The following is a 23480-nucleotide window of genomic DNA, read 5'->3' as shown; positions in this document are numbered from 1 at the left end:
ACTGAAACTTCTTCACAACTGAAGAAACTTCTTGAATGAGAAGCAAAATGTCTTCAACGAAAAACAAAGGAAGTCCAGTTGCCTTTTGAAGGGGGGTGGGAAGGTACCCTTTGGGTTTTTCAATAGTGATGGTAAACTCTTTTCCTTAGAATTTTTTTAGAATTTCTCCTTCCCCAAGGGAAAAACAAAAACAAAACTGTCCCACGATTTTGGAGAAAATTTCAAAAAGCATTTGTGTGCTGTTCCAATTTTGATTAGGAATGCCCCTGAGAACTTTGAAACATTATTTTAGAGTTCATCTGTTCTGCAGCAAGAGAACATGTATACATGAACAGAGCAGGATGATTGCATAAGAAAATCCCAATCTGATCTTTTTAGTGGTAGATGAAGATGTTTTTATTCTCTCAGGCCCTTTCTTTGATTTTATTATTCAACTAAAATCAATGTTGCTGCCTCACTCTTGAGATTTGGGAACATTTTTATAGGGCTGCTTTTTCTTCTTGAGGTTTTTATTTTGTAATGTATCCTCTGTGTTCACAACAGAATATCCTGGTTTGGTAGTCCCTTGGAAAACTAGTCAGAAGCTGGGTTCTTACTATTGAAAAGAAAGAAAGAAAAAAGAAAGAAAGAAAGAAAGAAAGAAAGAAAGAAAGAAAGAAAGAAAGAAAGAAAGAAAGAAAGAAAGAAAGAGCTATTACTACCAACCTGGTTTCCACTGAGGACATGGATACTGCATGAGTCAAAAAGAGGGCTGTGAAAATATTTACGGACCCCTCACATCCTGGACATAAACTGTTTCAACTCCTTCCCTCAAGACAATGCTAGCACTGCACACCAGAACAACTAGACACAAGGTCAGTTTTTTCCCCAAAAGCCATCACTCTGCTAAACAATAATTCCCTCAATATTGTCAAACTATTTACTAAGTCTGCATTCCTATTACTATTAATCCTCTCATCGTTCGTATCACCCATCCCTTCCCACTTTTGACTGTATGACTGTAACTTTGTTGCTTGTATCCTTACAATTTATATTGACTGTTTCCTAGTATGATTTGATTGGTTATTTGTACCCTATGACTATCATTAAGTGTTGTACCTTATGATTCTTGATGAATGTATTTTTTCTTTTATGTACACTGAGAGTATATGCACCAAGACAAATTCCTTGTGTGTCTAATCACACTTGCCATTAATTAATTAATTCAACAAGGAATGGAAGCACAAATCAAAGCAGGAGGCCACTGCTGTTAATATACCTCTTTCCACCCTGTATCTATTAATGGAAACCCTGAATGATTACAGGGATTAAAATATTTGGTCTGCCAAATGAAAGTCAAGGGATGCCATTAAAATCAGGATTGTACCAAGTGAAGACTCTAGAAAAAGTGCAGAGAAGGGCAACCAGGATGATTAGGGGACTGGTGACTAAAATATAGGAAAAAACGGTTATAGGAACTGGGCATGGCAAGTCTAGTAAAGAGAAGGACCAGGGGAGACATGATAGCAATGTTCCAATATTTGAAGGGCTGCCAAAGAGAGGAAGGGGTCAAGCTATTTTCCAAGGCACCTGAAAGCCAGACAAGGAATAATGGACCAAAACTGATCAAGGAGAAATTCAATCTGGAGGAATTTTCTGACAGTGAGAACAATCAACCAATGGAACAGCTTGCATTTGGAAGTTGTGGGAGCATCATCACTGGAGGCTTTCAAGAAGAGATTGGGCTGCCATTTGTCAGAAATGGTGTAGGGTCTCCTGCTTGTGTGGGGGGTTGGACTAGAAGATGACCTACAAGGTTCCTTCCAACTCTGTTAATCTAATCAAAAGTTCAAACATGCATATGACTTGGATAGAACAGCCAAAGGGAAACCAGAGGGGAGGCAGGCAGACTTCTTAGAGTAGTTCCCCATATGGGCATTAGGTAAAAACTGCAGTGATATCCTGCGCATCAGGACATCATTGTACAAATTATTCCAATCATGCAGTTTTTATATAATTACTAGTTTGCATTATATGCATGACAACATCATGACACAGAACATCATTCCTCTTGGTTACTTGCAGAAGGCTGTGCTAAAGCTTCATGTAATTTATTTGATTTGGGCTTAGCATGTGTGAATCCTGTCATTGTAGATTGCAAAGAATTGTTTATCATTTAAGTTATCTGTGAACCCAGCTCTTGAGGCTCAGTCAACAAAACATGGCTAAGTACACCATCATTTAGTTTGATTTGTGAATATGTATTTGGGGGCTAAAAAGTGGTTTCTTGACACGATCATAGCCTGCATAAATGTTTGGGTGTGAGGGCATTGAAAAACTAAAGAGAATTTTTTTTTAGAAAGATCTAAAAAGACTTAAAATTAAAATTTAGGGAAAGGAGGAAAAGTTTAGAGGGCCAACCTATATTCCACACCAGCTTCAGGTGTACCTTTATTTACGGCTATTGCTGCTCTTCATTCTGTCTTTCACACAATCTGCTCATAACAGTGAACTTGTAGAAAGAAAAATATGTTCCTAGGAAGCTTCTCACACTGCTAGTGCCTCCAAGTGGGAAGAGAAGATGTCTCTAATATACAGCTGGAAAAATCGCTTTTCCTTTGATGATTCTTCTATACAGAGATGGCAGGAATTTGGCAACATATGCAAGAAAACAGTTACTGTCTGAGAAGGTTGAGACTTTTGCTGGTCTCCTCTTCCTGCCCTCCTCCTCCTCTAAATTTTATTTCTTAGATTTTGCAACTCCTTGTTCTCAAAAGTGATACTGCACCTTGACCATGATTCTAACTCCATTATCCTGGTGCTTTATTAATAATCTGATAGCACTTTACAGGGAGATATGTGACTCCATTTCAAAGGAGTAAGAACCAGAGAATCAGGGAGCATTTAATCAAGTTAGAGTACGGCTTTTGAAATGTAGGAAAAAGCATGTAAATAATAGAATTCTTTATTGGCCAAGTGTGATTGGACACACAAGGAATTCGTCTTTGGTGCATAAGTTCTCAGTGTACATAAAAATATAAGTGATGAATCATGATCATAGTCATCATAAATACATTCATCATGAATCATAAGCTACAACACTTAGTGATAATCATAGGATACTAAATAAGCAATCACAATCATACTAGGAAACTAAATAAGATAATATAGATTGTAAGATGCAAGCAACAAGGTTATAGTCATAAATAAAAAAGGAGATAGGTAATAGGAAGGATGAGAAGAATAACAGTAATACAGTCTTGATAAATAGTTTGACAGCGTTGTGGGAATTAGTTGTTTAGCAGAGTGATGGCATGCAGGAAAAAACTATCCTTGTGTCTAGTTGTTCTGGTGTGCAATGCTCTATAACATTGTTTTGAAGGCTGAAGTTGAAACAATTTATGTCCAGGATGTGAGGAGTCTATAAATATTTTCACAGCCCTCTTTTTGATTCATGCAGTATACAGGTAGGTTGGTAGCAATTGTTTTTTCTGCAGTTCTAATTATCCATTGAAGCCTCTGTTTTGTTTGGTTGCAGAGCCAAACCAGACAGTTATAGAGGTGAAGATGACAGTCTGTTGGATGTATATTTTATGTATATTCGTAGATATTGTACTCTCTAATTGCAAATGGAGACGTGGGTACTCTATTTTTCTTATCTTCATTTTTAAATGCTTTGGTTTTATTGTATTGTGAACAGTTGCTGGGGTGCACCCACAGTTTCGTTGTACTTGTACAATGACAATACAGTTGTTCTTCTTCTTCTTCTTCTTCTTCTTCTTCTTCTTCTTCTTCTTCTTCTTCTTCTTCTTCTTCTTCTTCTTCTTCTTCTTCTTCTTCTTCTTCTTCTTCTTCTTCTTCTTCTCCTCCTTCTCCTCCTCCTCCTCCTCCTCCTCCTCCTCCTCCTCCTCCTTCTTTTTCATAATTCCTAATTGGACACAGTACACTTAGTTATTTAAATTGGAAGTATAGCTACTCGCACAGTAGGATACAGCATGCCCAGGGCCCACCTTGTCTACTGTTCTGTGCCACACAGAGGCCAACTACTTAGATTTAGAAAGGTCACCAACATGGATTGGGAGTTGATGATCCTATTCAACTCTTGTTCCCAGCAGCTGAAATGTAGGATATGCTGCTTACGATTCAGGGGATAGAATATAATCAATAAAACAAATAGCCATTTATGGCTCAATCCTATGTGAATTTGTCAAATCATTTTTTAGAGCTACCTAAGTTGATGGCTGCTACCATATCTAATGAGAGCAAATTGCACAATTTAAGTATATGAGCACTCGGTTATTTGGCTGATTTTGGCCCTGGTTAATAGTTAAATGGGAAACCACCTACAACCCATGATACTATACCACAAAGTTAAAAAAAATCATCCTTTAAGAAGGCAACGGCAAGCTATTTCCATAATACTGCTAAGAAAATTGCACGGAGGCAGTCCTTAGGAACTGAGTTTGATCTGATGATATATTAATCTTTAGTGTTGTGTAAATTCTCAGTGAATGACCCTAACAATAGGAAAACAAAGAATGAAAAATGTTTTCCTCACCATCAAAATACTAGGTAGCTCTGTTTGGCCTCACTTCAAATTGCCTTCAATTGATACGAAAAAGCAACAATCACTGTAATTTTCTCTAGAAAAGAGGTTGCTTTAGCCTCTCAACTATTTTGCCTGGTCTTTCTTGCAATGGATCTACAGTAACCTTTTTGAGATGTGGTCAATCACAACACGGCATAGCATTTCAAGTATTTTCTTATCCTATAAAGGAATTGTTATTTAAACCTGCCTCATAGGCCCCCAAAAGCTGTGCATCTGTGTCTTACACAACAGATGAAATTATGGTATTGATTAATGATGCAATTAAATAGAGGCAAAAACTGTAATAAGGTCAGCATGTACAATGCCTTAGGCAAATTTGGGAGGAGTTGGGAAAATGGAAATCCTTAATACAGCAATTCCCCTTTGGAAAGGAGGTGAGATGATTTCAAGTTGAAAAATGAAAGGAGATGATGGAAGAATTCAGAAGAAAACAAACTGATATTGTTTGGCCCCTTCTTTACAGGGCATTTTTCTTTCAACCTTTTCCTTCCTCCATCTCATGACTGGTTAGTTGGGCTCTCATCTTGAAGTGAATAAGTGTAGTGAAGGATCATTTCAAATTCATTTAAGGATCCTATCTCAATGGGACAAAGACAACACTTCTTTGCTCTTGTGAGCCACTTCAGGTGGAGTGGTAATTCTTAGTTAATTCAACTTCAGCCAGCCAGATTGGTTTCAGTCAATTTCTCCAGCCTCCCTTTCTGATTTTACATTGTAGCTAACATATAATCCCATTCTTTTCCTTTGATAAAGCCCACTTGGCTTTGCTGTGTTATCTGCAATGTGGCAAGAGAAAGTAAGATTTCAAGTGAAAAGTATTAGGGAGGATTAGACAGAGATTAAACAGGAATTAGAATCAGAAAGCAAGAGGGAAGGAAGGAAAGGGAAGAGAAAACATGTAGTTTCCAAGAAAAATTTGTGCTAGCACTAACCTTTAGGTTATCTTTGATGTTGGATATAAGGATAAAGAGTCATAAAATTAGAAAAAGCCACATATTTTCTTTTAATTTTCCCTTTTATGATTCTCTTGTGAAGGGGGTTATACATATCAGGCTATGCCATAATGTAGTTTTTTTTTCCTTTTTTTCCCCTTAGCATGTTACCTGAATCAAGGACTTGTTTGTAAAACATGTAAAACCCTACGGCAAGGATACGTAGAGTGAAACCTACCAGCATCCCTTTTGTGGTCTGGGAAGGTTCAAAACAGAGGTCCTTTATTTCCTTTGAATGATAAAAAGGGGGATCTTGAATCTTGTGGATCAGGGCTGTCAAACTTGTGGCTTGCAGGCTGGATGCATCACACACTGGCCATGCCCACCCTGGGTTTAGCAAAGGGGGTGGGAATTTGTGATACATCATGTGACGACAATGTGTCATTGCAAGTTTGACACCCCTGTTGTAGATGCTTCAGTTAGCCATTCCATTTTTGGGATTCCTGAACTTCCTTCCCCAAATAGGTCCTCCTGGCCTTTTCTACTATTAGTCCATAGCCCTCAAATTGATGGAAATTAGGTAGTCTTATTATAACAGGAGAGTACATTTTTTCTTCTGATGCAAAGGCTGTCTTTGACCTTCCACGGCCTTCCACCTAGGGCTGGGAGAGAGTGTGACTGGCCATAAAATCCACCAACTGGCTTAGTGCCTAAAGCAGGACAAGAATTCAGAGTCTCCCTGTTTCTAGCCCAGCGCCTACCAGCAAGATCAAGACTTTTAGGTGATATCATAATTATTGAAGTAGTTCTACCTCACCTGCAATTATCAGTGATTCAGTCACAGTCAATATAGAAAAGAAGCATAGTTTTCTATTTACAAAATGGGCAGATGACAGTAGGAAAAGAAATTCATGGAAATCCCAGTATATAGTTTCCCCTTTCCAATTGGAATGATGGCTAACCATTTATGATTAGCATGATGGGCATAATAGTCTATTGCAGTATTAAGATTTTGGACTAGGACGGCCCAGATTCTAGTCTATCCAGTCTGTTCAAGCTACTTCACAGCCAGGATTTTTTGGGGGGCGGGGGGGAGGCAGAGGAGGAGAAGTGTAATATCACTGGAAGTCAGACAGCACAGATATTTAATAATTCATTACTATTGGTATTACTCTGTGCTGTCTTGAGCATCTGGGAATAAGGTGATAACAAGCAAGCAATGCACCTCAGTGGAAATGAAATTAAAAATGAGTTAATAAAATGGAATTGACTCTTCCTTAAAAAGGGAAACAACCCATTTGACTAATATCCAGTAAGTATAGCTATGTGATTTTTGTCATTCAAAACTTTGTCTAAGCTTGAACTTTTAGCTGGCATTTTGTCAGACATATAATAAAAAGTAATATGTCTCTAATGGGGGGTAGTGAATGTCTGAAATATATTTAAAATATATAATTGCATATTGTACAGTTTTCACAGTTCTTATTAAATATTGGTTCTGAGAAATTACTTCTCCACAGACATCCAGAGATAAGACACTTCATAAGTACAGGATTGGAAAAATTAAAGTGGTTTTGTCATTTGCCCCAGATTAGTTCATTAATAATTATTTGACATTCAATTACAACCAAATTATGCCTGCTCTCACATTCCCTCTCTAAAGCTAATAATAATAGAAACTCAAAGATTCTTTATTATGTCCAGCAGTGCAATGCTGCATACTTGAAAGTAATAACACAGATTTCTGCTTTATGGATGCTGCAAACTGTCTTTCCACTCAGTTTATTCACACCATGCACTATTGTCAGTGAACAGCTAAATTACTATTTGGAGAAGTTCACAAGCAGAGAATAGCCCTGCTGGAGGAGCAACCCCATCTTGGTCTAGCATTTTGTTTCTCACATTTTGTCCGTTGTCTTTGGGCTGCTCAAAAGCAAGACATGAAGACATATTTCCATCTTGTCCTGCTGACCCAACTTGGAAGAAACCGTGAGTCTTTCAAGACCAATAGCCCTTGTCTCCATAAATTCACCCAATTCCATTTTAAAAACTGTTCAAATTATCGGCCCTGTGTTAATGAATGTCACAAGTTAATTATATGTTATGTGCAGAACATATTATGAGTGTATTAAGAACCTTAAAATCTCTATTTAAACAAAAGAGTCCTATGAGATAACCTTCCACTTAAAACAAATGGCATATTAAAGAGTTCTGTTCATCAAAGCCCGCTGGGAGGCTAATATTTATATTACGCAGAGTTTTAAAGGAAGAAGCTGCAGTTGCCCGGTAGAGTTTTTGTACTGTATTCAGAAGTTGTAGGTTCAAAGCTTGACCACTCCAAATTAGGGGACTGGAGGCTAAAACATATAAAGAATGGTTGCTGGAATTGGCTATGCCTAGTTTAATAAAAAGAAAGACAAAGGGTGACATGATAACAGTGTTCCAATATCTCAGGTGTTGCCACAAAGTAGAGGGAGTCAAGTTATTATCCAAAGCAGGGGTCGCCAACCTTTTGGACCTCAGGGACCACCAAACTCATAATTTTAAATCCCGTGGACCAGAGACCCTGGGAAAATCCCAAAAAAAGTCTGCAGGAAAATTCACCACCCTGTTTTCCTATCGATCGATCATTCTTTATTTAGGATCGCAGGATACCATCTCCAGCTCCGTTATCAAGGAGAGAGAGGGAGGGAGGGAGAGAGAGAGAGAGAGAGAGAGACTTTTGGCTTCATGCAAGGAAAGCAGCAGAAGCAGCAGAAGTCTTTCTCTCCCCCAGCTGCCACCAGAAATGAGTCTTCGTGAGACTTGTGCCAGCGCAGCCTCTTGGAACAGGATGCCTTGCAGGGTCCCAAAGGCTCATTTCTGGTGGAGTTTGGAGAGAGAAAATAAGACTTTTGCTGCTTTCCTTGCACGTAGCCAAAAGCAGAAGAAGAAAGAAGTGGAAAGAAGCAGCCTGATGACCAGGAGAGGCACGGTGGGGTGAGTGAGGCAAATTCCCTCCCTCCATCCTTTCCCCCCTCCCCTCACTACCTTGTGTTATTCACAATGCAAGCGACGCAAGCCTTGTGTTCCCACAGGCCATGTGGGCGGCTCAGCCTTGTGTTTCCGCGCAGCCTGGATTAATTGCTTTGGGGGTGCTTTGGGGGAAACATTTCTCTGCGGACCATCAAAATTTTCTCATGGACCACCAGTGGTCCCCAGCCCACTGGTTGGCGACCACTGATCCAAAGCACCTGAGGACAGGACAAGAAGCAATAGATGGAAGCTAATAAGGAGAGAAGCAACCTAGAATTAAGGAGAAATTTCCTGACAGTTGGAACAGTTAATCAGTGGAACAACTTGCCTCCAGAAGTTGTGAATGCTCCAACACTGGAAGTTTTAAAGAAGAGATTGGATAACTATTTGTCTGAAGTGGTGTAAGGTTTCCTGCCTAAGCAGGGGGTTGGACTAGAAGACCTCCAGGCTCCCTTCCAACCTTGTTATTCTAAGGCTGAAAAGACTTCGTACAAGGTGATACTATTGTCAATATAAATTTCAATATTTCTGTCCAAAATGTATAAAAGGAAGAAAAGGGGCAAAATTCTGTATTGTGATTTAATCATTTTTATGATTGCTCACCACCAACAATCACTGGTTTGAGATGGGCAGTTATACAAATTAAGTGAATTAATTAGAAATAAATAAATGCTGTTCCACCAAAAGGAGCCATAGGTGAGAAGGCTTATTTCCACAATCCCTGATTCCTTGAAAGAAAGCATGCAGAGGCTGCCTATTCTACCAAACCTTATTGAACTGGGAAGAGGATGTGGTCCCACAGATTTCCAGGGTCTAGAAATGATTGTATATGTAATGAATACACACAAACACACACACACACACGAACACCTTAGGCACCTCAAAGCTCAAGTGCAACAACTTTACACTCAATTTTTAATTTGAAAGCATTGCCAGGGAAAAGTCCTCTTTCATCAGATTGAATTCGAAACTATTAGGAAAAACTGTAGAACGTTTTAGGTGAGAGGAAATAATTTTGATAAGGAAAGAAGCCAATTCTGTGCTCCAGAGCTGATGAGAGAAGCCCACTGTTTTAATTTCTCACTTTATTTCTGATGGAGACCTTGGGGAAAAGAGGTAGCTGCTTCTGGCAATAGGAATCTCATTTCCAATATCCAAATCAGTGTGTCTGTCCTCCCTTGCCCAACTACTGAAATTTTTACCACTCCCAAAATGGATAGAAATGAGGAAGAGTGTAGTCACTGGAACAATCTGCAAATAGGTAGGCTTAATTTCCCCAAATCAGTTGGATCTTATTCAAAGAATCTGGGTAATAGTCATCAGTCTTTGGGTATAGGATACCAACTTCAGCTTTATTGTTTAAGATGTGAATAGCTTAAAACTAGTTCCGTTTGTTTTCTAACACTGCAGGAAAGTGGACTTGGATTCCCCAAAGTGTAACTTTCCTGCCTGCCTGTAATCATTGGGGCTCATTGGAGTACTCTAACTTTGGAGCACCCTGACAGAAGATATAATTGCTTTGTTAATCTAGTAATGAATTTTTAATGTTTTTTCTCTTTTGTTTCTGTAAGGTTTCTGGAAAACTATGCTGAGTGGTGGCATAGAATGTTCAAAAATAAATGGCTTCATAATACTAAATGGTTATTAATGTAGAAAAAAGGTCAAATAGCATTATAGTTGCTGGAGGAAAGCTGTCTGAAATTTGAATCTTCTTTAGTTATTATTTAGTGTAGGATCTGCTAAAGCATTTTGGACAGATGGCTATTAAATCTCTGTTTGAAGACCACCAATTAAGGGGAACATAAACCTAATCTATTGGTTGACTGCTCTTAGCATCAAGAAATGCTTCCTTAATTTCTCTTCTTAATGTTTCAATTTTGACCCTGCCTTTCAGAACAACAGAGAACAGGAGAAAGAACTACCTCCTCCCCTGTGTAAGAATATACAGTGCAAGAATACAAGAATATAAAGTGGGGCTTGACCAAGGCCCACTTAATTTAATAATTACGTATTAAATGTAATATGTTACTTCCCTCATCTGGACCTTATCTGATCAAGTAAGCTCAGAGAGCACAAAGCTCCCCTCATTTCAATCCTGAGCTACAAACATTCTCCTTTATTGATCCCCAAATGTGTTTATCTTTTTAGTATCTGCATCACACTGTTAGTTCATAGACTCCAAAAATATTCAACTTGGCATTTATAGAACATCTTTTCACATATATTAGTAGCAAGCTAGACCTACCCCAGCCTATATTTGTACCTTTTGTGTTTTTTTTCTCCGCAGGTGCAGGACTTTACATTTGAACCATTGTTCCAACTTAGCTGTTTTGAAATCACTTATTTCTTTCTAATCTGTTAACAACTCTTTCTTGTTGTGTCATCTGCAAATTTAATATTTCATTCAGAATGTTAAACATGGGGACCAGGATAAAGCTCTTGAAGCACTTCACTTTTTACTACTTCTGAACTGATCTGGAACAATTTGCGAGTGCTTTCTAGGTCAGTTTTTTTGAAACTTGGCAATTTTACAATATGTAGACTTCAACGCCCAAATTTCCCTATGCTGGCTGGAGAATTCTGGGGGTTGAAGACCACACATCCTAAAGTTGTCAAGTTTTTTTGGGGGGGAAACTTGCACTAGGTGAGTCATTGAGTCTGTTATGAATCCATCTAACAGTTCAATCACCTAGCCCATATTTAACATTTCAAAAATGAAGATTTCATGAGAAGCCTTGGCTGAATTCTTTGTCAAACCACATTATATCTACTGCATTCCCCCAATCTATTAAGCTTACAGCTTTGTCAATAAAAGTTTGGTAATAGATATGTGAAGCAATGAAAAAAGATGCACATATAAATGAAAGTGTTAAAATTAGTAGACAATCCTCTGTAGAAATTTCAGAAAAAGACCCTAAGCTTACCACTTATAAAAATTATGGGATAAATTGGAGAAATTTGAAGGAGAAAAATTTAAAGAGTACCTCCACAAAAAATATAGGTGAAACTAATAACATTTCTGTAAGATAAACTAGACTCAGTTGGGTTAAACATTATCCCTTATGAGAGGTTAGTTTGCTCTGTACTAATTAGGTTTGTGCTCTGAAAAAGAAATAAACCATAACAAACCTATAAAAACCCAGTAATATCTGACAGCACTGTCAGTTTAAGACACAGTCTTCATTTCCACATTTCTTTTAAATGATTACATTCGAGGGTGAAGATTCATTCTCCGAGCTTGTGGGTTGGTTTCCAAATGTTTCATTACCAAATTACGTAACATGTTTGGTGGAATTTAGGGGATGTCAGTGTTCTTCAGTTTATAAGGGCTTTGTTTGGTCAGAAGGTGATTACATTTGTGTGATTTATTTTTTTTAAAAAAATAATTTCTTACGTTTTAATTGAGATTTATAACCACACTTTTCTCTTGGATTGAGCCTAGTATAGAATGAAGGTATTTCATGACTCTTAGTATCTTTTTATGCATTGCTTTCTGCCTGAGTTTACACTGATTTGCTGTTTTATTCCATGAAACACATTAATATTCCAACCCCTTGAAATGAGTTGGTAATGGTCCTCTAGCAGCTTCAACTGACCTTAAATGTGCTGAAGAAATGACAGCAGATGGAAGAGGGGTTTTTTTAATCCCTCTTTTCTCCCTGACAGTCAGTCCCAGTGAATCTGTGCAAAGATTTACCTGGAAGGGTCAAATTAATATCCTTGCTTAGAAAGATTCTTCCCAATCTGGAATACTAATTTATGTTGGTACTGCAACATCTAGAGTTCCCAACCAAAATTGTGTACTCCCTCTTTTAATATATATGCAGATTCATTACTTCTAGAAATGGTTTGCTTTATCCAAACAATAATTTGTATTCCCTTTGTTGATTTATTGGGCTAATGAATTTCTTAGTCTGCTTTTAACATTGCCGTCTTGCAAATCAGTATTAGAAAACAATCCAAGTCAGGTGTTTTGGTTCCTGATTTGCAAAGTGCAAGAAGCCATAGTTTGCAGGGTCAAACAAAACAGCCAATTGGAAGATGTCCTAAATTAGGATGGAAAGCAAGAAATTAGCATAAGAGGAAAGAAAAGGAGGAGGACACAGGAACCTGGCGAAATTGGTGTTTAATTTTACATTTGTTCCAGATATTCTCTGCTAACTGAGTGGGTATAAGAATTAACCCTTTGATTCACATACTAAATGCTACAATGATGTAATATATATGAAAGAGGCATGGTTTGTTTTTAAACTCTTGACTTATTCTTGACTTATTTTGTGTGCCACCCAAAATTCTAACTTCTAAAAAGGGGAGATAAAAAAAAGCAGGAATTAAACAACCCAGACTTAATATTTTCATTGTCCATACAACTGAACTTAAAAAATATAGTATTATTTCTTTGCTTTCAACTGAATTCAGTTAGTTATGGTTTGTAAAACATGGCCTAGAACTTAGTGGCCTGGGAGGACAAACTGCATCTTTGCATGATGTGGAAACGTAGCCATGATTGTGCATACGTTTTCCATTATGAAATATTATATGACTGATAATTTGGTTCTCCACACACATTAACATAGAAGGCTGTTTTCAAGTTTGATGTCAGCCCTCCAAGGTAGACAGGGCCAAGAAATGGGCACAGCAAAGATTACAGGAATGTTGAATAATAGAACCTTGAAAACTTGTCCAATCTTCTCTCTCTTTCATCTTCCACTAACAAAAAATCCTTCCATTCCCACCAATTTCACAACTGGTGGAGCTTCTTAGATGAGAAGCAAAACATCATCTTCTTCCTAAAACAAAAGTCCAGTTGCCTTTTGAAAAAAGCACCTTTGAGACAACTATGACCTGGATGACTGAGAATCTCCATAGACAATATCAAAATCTATAAGTCTTCTCTTAATTGCTCATTCAATCTTTCTCTTTTCCCAAGGTCAGCTATAAATTATAACAGTATTTCTTAAACCTCTTCTTCTCAGAACCCCTCCCCACTTTTAAAAATGACAGAGGACCCCAAAAGAGCTTTGATTTATATGAGTTATATTTACTATGTTAAAGATTAAAATGGGCATATTTCCTGCCACTACCACTTCTCGTGATTCTTTGATAGATTTTAATATTGTATTGTTTTTAAACTTGGACTGGCAAATAATTTTGGTTTCATGGACACCTGAGAGGATTTGGGGGGACCCACAGAGATCATAGGAGCACACTTTATGAAATAAAGCAAAATAGTGAGATTGTCAACTCAAGCAAAACTCAGGCGAAATTGGTAAGGAATTCCTCCTGATCTTGATTTCCTATGCATTTAGAAACATTCCTGACTATTGTCAGAACAAGTTTTCTGCATGAAGTATTTGTGAGAGTTTTAACGTGAGAGCATATCCAGAAGAGAGCAACAAAGATGTTCATTATCTGGGAGGAAAAATATAACAGAATAACACAGTTGGAAGGAACCTTGGAGGTCTTCTAGTCCAATCCATTGCTCAGGCAGGAACCCCTATATCAAAGCTCTCCAAACTTGGCAACTTTAAGACTTGTGGTCCACAAGTGTTAAAATTGCCAAGTTTGGGGACCCCTGCCCTATACCATTTCAGACAGGTGTTTGTCCAATCTCTTCTTAAAAATTTTCAGTGCTGGAGCATTCATAACTTCTGTAAGCGAGTTGTTCTACTGATTAATTGTTCTGACAGGTAATTTCTCCTTAGTTCTAGGTTGCTTCTCTCCTTGATTGGTTTCCATTCATTGCTTCTTGTCCTGCCTTCAAGTGCTTTGGAGAATAGATTGATCCTGTTTTCTCTGTGGCAGCCCCTTAGATATTCGAACTGTTAAGAAATGTTGAAGTTGCAGTATTAGATATATGTTGAAGACAGAAGAAAAGACTGCAGGGAGACATGACAGCTGACTTCAGGTCTCTGAAGAGTTATCATGAAGAAGGAAGAACTATTTATTGTTAGTCCAGAAGACAAGAGACAGCAGAGGAAATGATAGCTGGCATCAGAAACACTTCCTGAACTCTTAGCATGCCTTACCTTCCTGAAGAAGGGGAGATGAATGGGAAGACAGCTTGTAAAATTTATAGATAAAACTTAGTAGTGAAGTTGGTAGTGTGGAGAAAGTGTGGGAGGATTGTAAATGGAATACAACTTTACCTGAAGCCTCTAAAAATCATCTGTGAATGAGGAAACCTTCGCAGATGTGGGTGTAGTTCAGTGGTACTTTCTTTCAAAGAATTGAGCATTGGTTGTCTTTGTAGGGGTAGCAAAGGTTTTTAATTAGGCATGGAATCTTGAGTTTAAATTTCTGTTCAGGTGTATCTGTAATATTGTAGGTATTTTACAATCCTAAATTATGGCCATGGCAAGCATGAACAAATTATGAGTTTTCTCAGCTCTAATTTCCCAGGTTACTTTTGATCATCTCAGCTAATGTTTGGCTTTATCCAGAACATATGGAATCATTTCCAAACAAACACTAGACAACCGTTATTCTTTTTTCCTAAGAGCATGTGGGATTTATGTGGGCCCGGACACATCTTACGGCTAATTTAGAAATGGTATGCTAATTTCCCATATCACAAATTATGAATTAAAAGACTAAGTACAGGTAATCCTTGACTTACGACCTCGATAGAGCCCAAAATTTCTATTGCTCAGTGAGACATTTGTTAAGTGAATTTTATGCCCATTTTCTTGCCACAGTTGTTAAATGAATCACTGTAGTTGCTAAGATAGTAACATGGTTGTTAAGTGAATCTGACTTCTTCAGTGATTTTGCTTGTCAAAAGGTCACAAAAACTGATCACGTGACCCCTGGGACACTGCAACCATCATAAATATGAGTCAATTGCCAAGCGTCCAATTTTTGATCATGTGGCCAAGGGATGCTGCAACAGTCATTAGTGTGAAAAACTGTCATAAATCACTTTTCAGTGCCATTGTAATTTCTAACAGTCACTAAATAAACTGTTGTATGTCAAGGATTATCTGCACTTAAAAACAGGGTTGCCGAGCCGGTACCATGTTGGATATGCGGACATGTAAGTTACTCTTGCTTGCCTGATGACCTTGATTCAGATACTGACTGTCACTGACTTATCTGACAGTATTGTAAGAGCTGTGGTGGTGCAGTGGTTACAATGCAGTATTGCCGGCTAACTCTGCTCTCCCAGTGCCAGGAGTTCGATTCCTTCAATCCTGGCCGGCTCAAGGTTGACTCAGCTTTCCATCCTTCTGAGGATGGAAGTGTAAAATGAGGTCCTCATGGGTAAAATAAGGACTCAGGTGGTTGGGGGCAATATGGTGACTCTGTAAATCTCTTAGAGAGGGTCTGTAAAGGACTGTGAAGCAGTATATAAGTCTAGGTGCTATTGCTATTGTTGTAAAGGTAACATTGCAGGAGAATAGCAGTGTTGCTGAGAATCATAGGTGGTCCCTGGACTCCTTGAAGGAAAGAGATGGTTTGCTCTTTTTTTCTTACATAACAAAGATTTACCTTTGCTAATGGTCTTTTTTATTCGTACAATTACGAGAAAAAGAAATTTCTCTAGTCCTTTGTAACTAATCATACTTTTAATGATTATTTAGTCCTCCCTGCCACCCTTTTTAATAATGGTCTTGTTTTGGCTGTCCCTGGGAAAAAAAAAATTCTGGTAAGCTGAAAACGCAGTGGGGTTTATTTCACATTATGAGATCCGTCTCAGTACCCAGTTAGCTGGGTTTTTTTGATGCAGTGCTGGTTTTCAAGATTTCCCTCCCATCCCATTATATTTGACTAAGCAGCAGAAAGCCTCCCCCCTTTCCCTCCAACCTCCCCTCCCAGTATCAGACCAGAGGAAGGTTTGCAAGTTTAGTAGATGCAGCCCACATAACCTCTCATACGTTTTCGTAGCATGAAGTAGCAGTAAATTGCATCTTCCCCTGCTGTTGTCGCCAAAGGATTGTGTGCCTGATTTGTGGGCATAGAGAGGAGTACCGTTTCATGTCAAAAGGTGCTGGCTTTCAGGAGGAGTTTGCTCCGTCTTAGAAGTTGAAGGAAGGTGTATTTGGCAATACACGTAGGGTATTGTTTTCTGAACTGCTGGCCGTGTCAGACCGACACCGAATGCAAGAGAAAAGTATTGGCTTTGAGGTCAAGCATTGTTTGCATGTGTTGAAAATGGTTTCCCCGGGAAACAGTAGATCTGCCCTCCAAGCTTACTGCAGCATCTTCCGAACAGCATCTTGTCTCTAGACACAACAGAGAGGTACCTTTTGATATTGGGGGGGAGGGGGGGCAACCAAAAACAATGTGGAGGGAAAATGCAGAGAAGAGATCATAACATCTGCGAGTGGACGTTTCCAGAGAATGAAGAAACATACATCGAGAGTGGCACCGTTAGAACCTTTCAGTCTTTCCACATTAAATTCACCTAGATCAGACGGTAAATGCAATTTTATTTTCCTCCTATGTTATCCTTACCTCAAGACAGGAATTAGCTGCCGTTCTGTTTTCTCTCTCTCTCTCTCTCTCTCTCTCTCTTTTTCATTTTTCTTTTTGAGCTCATCTCTTCCTTTGAAAGATGACTGAAGACCATTTGTAAAATGTTTGAAAATGTAACTAAAAGATTTTTTTTTTTAAAAAAATTGTGATTAACAGCCCCCTAATGTCTGGCTTTTATGGTGTATAAAAACTGTTTTATGGGGGAAAGAGATTCAGCTGAGGGAGGAAAAGTTGGTTGCCTTTCATTGTTAGTTTGCGAAGTACTAAACCAGCTCTCCCAGTCTGCCTGTGTCATCCAATAGTATTTCAGTATAAAATCTTTCCATTTTTCTCTGTTTGAAATGCTGCATTGTGTCACGACAATCTCTGAGGATAAGCTGCCTATTTGGAGGGTTTTTAGTTTAAAATAGTACTAATTTGAAGGGGGGGGGGAAATCAAGACGGTCTTCCTTCAACAACCTAGCAATCAATTACTTTAATGCTGCTCTAAATCTGAAGGCAGGCAATTACTCAGAGGAGCGGGGAGATTTCATCCAGCAGGTACTTTCTATATCACCTGTTTGCAGGTGTGTCTATTGGTTATGCTTATTAGTCCTCTCACTGCTCCTTTTACCACACAGTTGCAGACTTCTCTAAAGGAGGATTGTCCTCCAATGCCAGAGATTTGAGCAATTTTGACAGGAAGAGAGGCAGTCAAATACCACTTAAAGCAGTGTTGGCAATTACTGACAATGGGTTCGTATTCATAGTTGGGCTTTTGGCATAGGATCAAGTTAGCATTGTTTTTGCTCAGGGATCCATTTTCCCCTTTAAAGTTGACCCCCTATCCGCAGCAAGGAAGTGTCCCTTGACTGTAATTGCTACAACAGTGAGTACCATGAGCAATGTTGTAGAGAGGCTAAATATAAGATGACATGGTGGATTTACATAAATGTAGTACAGAACTCATAATCCATAGGATTCCCTGGTGGCTGAAGTTAAAACTGGTTTTCCCAGAAGATGTGAAGTAGGGTTGAAAGCAAATATATCAAAGATGCTGGACCAGGGAGGCCTGTAGTAAAATTTAGTGAGAGAAGCTTATGTAAACTTTAAAAAAAATGCTTAACATTAAGAAAAGCAAAGAAAGTCTAGCACATAGGAAGGAACTTGAGCTAGTTCTTCATCAGGATGAACACACACATATGTTGATTCTTATACTTTTTAATTAGAATTATTTATCAAACAGGGGACAAAGTTTTTATTAAAGTCCGGGAAGGTAAATATATAAATTTTGAATCATCAGCACAAAAATAATTGTAATAATTAAAACTGAACTTTTCACCAGCATCGGTGCCACAGAGTCATTCAGGATACTTCCAGTTCAAACTTAAAAACAGAGCCTGGTTTACAGCATTGGGGTTTGTTTGTTTTTATGACAAGCACAACTCATAGCTAGTTAATTTGTATTGCAAGCAATGATTTGCTAAAAGCAATGAGATAACGGAGTAATCTGTACTGTTCATAGAAGGTGAAAAAAGGAAGCATAGTCCCAAGACTCTTCCAGAATAAAAATTATTCTAGGGTTCCATGTTATGTCTGATTAAAATAAATGAGCATCATACTTACACCAGATTTGAAAGGTTCCGGGTTAGTTTTGGTCTTGAGTTTTAAGATGGGTTTTGATTTTTAAAGTTCATGATAATTGTGATTTAATTCTTTCTTCTTATGTGGTCACATTATTATATGAAGTCCTGTTTTATTTAATGTCAGTGCCACCTCAGTAAAATGCAGGCAGGGCCTTGCTTGCTGTTGCTCCAAGGGTTGTAAATTCTCTGGAGAAGCACAAGCCTGGTCAGGATTTAGAAGAAGAAATAACTTTAGTAGCTGAATCTTTTGGACTGATAAGGTTTGATAGCTTCCAAGTAAATTTTAGGATTTTTAAAGGAGAAAATGGCATTAAAAATGATATTCTTAAATAGAGGGGTCTTAAAGTTGTTAAATAAATTGGTCCTTATAGCATCTCTGCAATATAACCTAGAACTGTGTAATTTAAAGATTTTATGTAGAAATAACAAAAGAAGGACAAATTGTGTGCTGCAATGATCCTCAGTCTTTTCTCCATTTGAACTATGCTGTTTATGTCTGACTCTGCTAATTTCTTGGTCTGATGGGCAGACTAGCAAGAATTAGCACAGTGATGCCAGCAATTGCTTGCTAGATCAGACTTAGCCTATACTCATTTAGCTGACTGTACTGTTTCAAACAGTGGCCAGCTAGGCATCGGAGCAGGAGAAATAGAAAAGAAAGTGAGGGCAGGCCACAAGGACAGAAATAAGCACAGCTGCACATCTTTTTCAACTGCACCCATAACTCAAGGAGTTACTTGTAATAAAACAGAATAACATAGTTAGAGGGGACCTTAAAGGTCTTCCAGTCCAGTGGTCACCAATCAGTGGGCTGGGGACCACTGGTGGTCCATGAGAAAACTTTGGTGGTCCGCAGAGAAATGTCACCTCAAAGCATCCCCCAAAGCAATTAATCCAGGCTGTGTGGGAACACAAGGCTGCACCGCCCACATGGCCCATTGGAACACAAGGCTTGCATCGCTTGCATTGCAAAAAACGTGAGGTAGTGAGGGGAGGGGGGGAAAGGACAGAGGGGGGGAACTTGCCCCACTCGCCCCATGTGCCTGGCCTAGCCACCAGGCTGCTTCTTTCCGCTTCTTTCTTCTTCTGCTTTTGGCTGCATGCAATGAAAGCAGCAAAAGTCTTTCTTTCTCTCCCCCAAACTCCACCAGAAATGAGTCTTTGGGACACTGCAAGGCATCCTGCTCCAAGAAGCTGCACCGGTGCGACAAGTCTCACAAAGACTCAATTTCTGGTGGCGTTTGGGGAGAGAAAGAAAGACTTCTGCTGCTTTCCTTGCATGAAGCCAAAAGTCTCTCTCTCTCTTTCTCCCCCTGAGAATGGAGCTGGAGACGGTATCTTGCGATCCCAAATAAAAAATGATCAATCGGTAGGGAAACAAGGTGGGGAATTTTCCTGCAGACTTTTTGGGGGATTTTTCCAGGGCCTCTGGTTCACGGGATTTAAAATTATGAGTTTTGTGGTCCTTGAGGTCCAAAAGGTTGGCAACTCCTGTTCTAGTCCAACCCCCGGCTCAAACAGGAGACTGCTAAATTGATTCATGATTATCCTGTTGTGGTGGATCCTAACAGATTTATTAAAAAAATAAGTTGCACTGGAATCAGTGGAAAGGTAGGGGACTACAATATGGTGTTTACGGACCAAGGCAAGTTCTTTGTTGCTTTTGCCATCAAAACCTCCAGGAACTACAAAATATGTTCCTATACAAAGAAGCATGATGGCCAATGCTTAATTCACAAAGCAAACGTCTTCCTTAAGTATGCGCAGCCAAAAAGGAGGGATGAATGGCAGGGCAGAAATGTGTTGACAGAAATGGGAGCTTTTTGGTCAACAAGTTACCTTTAAATTGGGAAATGTGTTTTTATATAGCGTGCGATTTGGCGAAAGTACAATAGAACCATAGGGTTGGAAATGGCCCTGAAAATCTCCTGGTCCACTCCCCCATCCAGGCATTCTCTGACTATCCTGGACAAATGGCCAGCCAACCTTTATTTGAAAACCTCCAGTGACAGAGCCCCTATACTTTCAGAAGCTGCTGTTCCTCTACTGAGTAGTTCTCAAAGTCAGGAAATTATTCCTTATTTTAAGTTTAGATCTCTCTTTGTAAAGTTTCTGTGTTTCTTTCCTATCCCTTAGCCTTCTCTTCTGTAGGTTAAACTACCCCAGTTTTTTAAGACCATTCTTTACAGATTTTAATCTTCAAGCCCCTTGTCATCTTTGTTGTTGCTCTTTGCATTCTTTCCAGTTCTTCAACATCCTTCTTGTGGACACAATATTCCAGGTACCCTTCAACCAAAACAGAACTATTACTCCCCATGATCTTAACATGAAACTTTTCTTGATGCAGCTTAATGATGCAAAGGGTCTTTTGGAAGCTACAGCACACTATTGCATAACTCGTGCTGTACCAAGACAACCAACCATTCTCCTTAACATAGCTTGATTATGTTCTGCTTTAGAACTCGATGTGCTTGCCCTTTAGGAATTATTTTTCAAGTAATTCACTCAAACTTATAATTACCATAGTTAGAGTAGGAAGTAAAAAGGATCTAGAAAAAGACCATTGAAAACTACTTCCATACTGTTTCCAAGAAGACTGCATGAATTGTATGTTTATGAAGCAACGGGCACTAAGTTTAGGTTAAAAAGATCTCTCCTTTTTCATTTGGGGTGTGTGTGTGCGTGTGTGTGTACCCTGTTTCCCTGAAAATACGACCTGCCCTGAAAGTAAGTCTTAGCTTGATTTTTACATGTGCACCCAATATAAGCCCTACCCCCAAAATAAGCCCTAATTAAGATCCTGCCCACTCCAGAGTGCATGGGTAAAAATGAAACTAGGATGGGGGGAGGGAGTGGAGCTGCCCTGCTACTTACCTTTGGACATTTGTAGCCAGGCCTTGCACAGCCTGACTTGCTGGCCCATTTCTTCTGCAGCCAGCAAGGCTGGCAAGGCTTTCCTGAAGGCCTCTGTAGCTGATAACGAAGCTCCAGATTGAAGGCCTCTGACAGCAAAAAGGAGGCTGGGGGTAACGTGCACAAGTAAAGTTAGTCAGTGGATGACATCCCTCGAAAATAAGACCAGGTGCCTTTTTTGGTGGCAAAAAAAATATAAGACAGGGTCTTATCTTTGGGGAAATATGGTGTGTGTATGTGTGTGTGTATTGTACAAATATATAAATTGAGACAGGGCAAAGGAATTTCTCTTTTACAGGTAGTCCTTAATTTGCAACAGATCATTTAGTGACCGTTCAAAGTTACAATGGCACTGAAAAAAAGTGACTTATGACAATTTTTCACATTTACGACCATCACAGTATCCCCATAGTCAGGTGATCAAAAATCAGATAATTGGTGACTGGCATGTATTTATGACGGTTGCAGTGTCCTGGGGTCAGGGGATCCTCTTTTGTGACCTTCTGCCAAGCAAAATCAGTGGAGAAGCCAAATCCACTTAACTGCTGTGTTACTAACTTAACTGCAGTGATTTGCTTAACAATTGTGACAAGAAAGGTCATAAAATGGAGCTAAATTCACTTAACAATTGTCTTGCTTAACAACAGAAATTTTGGGCTCAACTGCAGCCATACATACTCCTTCTGTCCATAGAGTGGCTGCCTCAGTAGCTGAAATGTACAGTCTACTATGCCATCATGTAGTTTGCTTGTTTATGGTTTTCCGAGTTGCATGAAACCAATCTATTTTATGTTCTTCACTAAAATGATGTTAAGCAAATCAAGAGTTACACAGAACTCAGAAACCCCAGAGAATTTCAAGATGAATGGCTTAAGCTGAGAGAACATAACCTAGTGTTTTTCGTGCATTCCAAATTCCAACTGTTTGTTAACAATCAAGTAGCAAATTGTCTATATCAGTTTTCTATGCTCCTGATGGATGACTGAAAAGTCGACTGCTTTTTCTGGCCTTGATGACACTTTCATTGTCAGTACAAACTGCCATGTGACTCCCAGAGGGCCGGGAGTAATAGGGAACATAGGATTAAGAAAAGTTAGAAATATGTGCTGGAATATGGTAGCTTACCTTGATGGTGAGAGCACATCCCTGCAACGGCTTGAGTTAGGGTAGTTGAAAGAGTTTTCCAGGGTTTTCCAAAAAGGCTATGATGAAATATTCATAAGCACTTGCTCTTCAAACATCAAGGAAGAAGGTTGCTAGAGAAATCAGAATCTCTAAAGTAATGACATTTTCCTAAGAGCAGTCTGGAGGCCCTTTGCTGTTTTGGACATAGAAGACAAGGGGTGGGGGAAAGATTGACATCCTTTTCCTGGATTTATAAATATCTAAGATTGTTCTGCATGTGAAAGGGGGGAAATGAACTACTACACAGCTCAGGCAACTGGTTCGATGTTTGTTAATCTTGCATTATCTCATCGTTTCCAGTTCCTCCTGAGCTGAATTCTCTTGAAGCACATATCACTTACTACCTTTGCAATTCTCAGTGTAAATGCAAACTTTCTTTTTTAATTATGTGGACATTCTTTGCAGATCAACTTCAAATTGGCTTTACTTGCTTTTTAAAAAAGGAGGAAAGTAAGAAAAACCCAAGTTTTCTTTAGAATCCGCCTGTGCTGTCAGTTATGAATATATTTTGTTGCATCGGGAATTACAATGAGGAGGATTTGCAAACCAACTCTTACAGTTGCAAACAGTGAGACACACAATACTCATAAAACAGGACCATTTTCTGAGTAGTAACTGTTATTCTAAAGATAAAGTCCTGGGAAGTGATTTGCTATTGACTTTTGGGATGTCTTCATTTTTCAGTCTAGCCTACTGAATAGTCCTCATCGTGTCTTGCGGTAATGAATTCCACAGGTTAATTCT

The 23480-nt window shown here is 38.9% G+C and overlaps 1 protein-coding gene across 2 annotated transcripts in view; it reads left to right on the top strand.

Annotated features, from left to right (window-relative positions):
* Positions 1–23480, top strand: part of SLC35F4 (solute carrier family 35 member F4) — a 151780-nt gene that overhangs the window by 102627 nt on the left and 25673 nt on the right. The window contains exon 1 of one of the 2 annotated variants that reach the window (XM_087922417.1): positions 16827–16954. The exons of the other annotated variant lie outside the window; for it this stretch is intronic. Within the exon in view, the coding sequence (XP_087778543.1) occupies positions 16879–16954 (76 nt within the window). The 5' untranslated portion in view covers positions 16827–16878. Of the gene's footprint in view, positions 1–16826; positions 16955–23480 lie in introns of those variants that run through there. 2 annotated transcript variants of the gene reach the window in all.

The sequence above is a fragment of the Pseudonaja textilis genome, chromosome 1 (genome assembly GCF_049901715.1).
Source record: "Pseudonaja textilis isolate UNSWEBS1 chromosome 1, rPseTex1.2, whole genome shotgun sequence".
Lineage (NCBI taxonomy): Eukaryota > Metazoa > Chordata > Lepidosauria > Squamata > Elapidae > Pseudonaja > Pseudonaja textilis.
The sequence above is the reverse complement of the archived record's forward strand: the minus strand, read 5'-3'. Positions and strand labels throughout refer to the sequence as shown.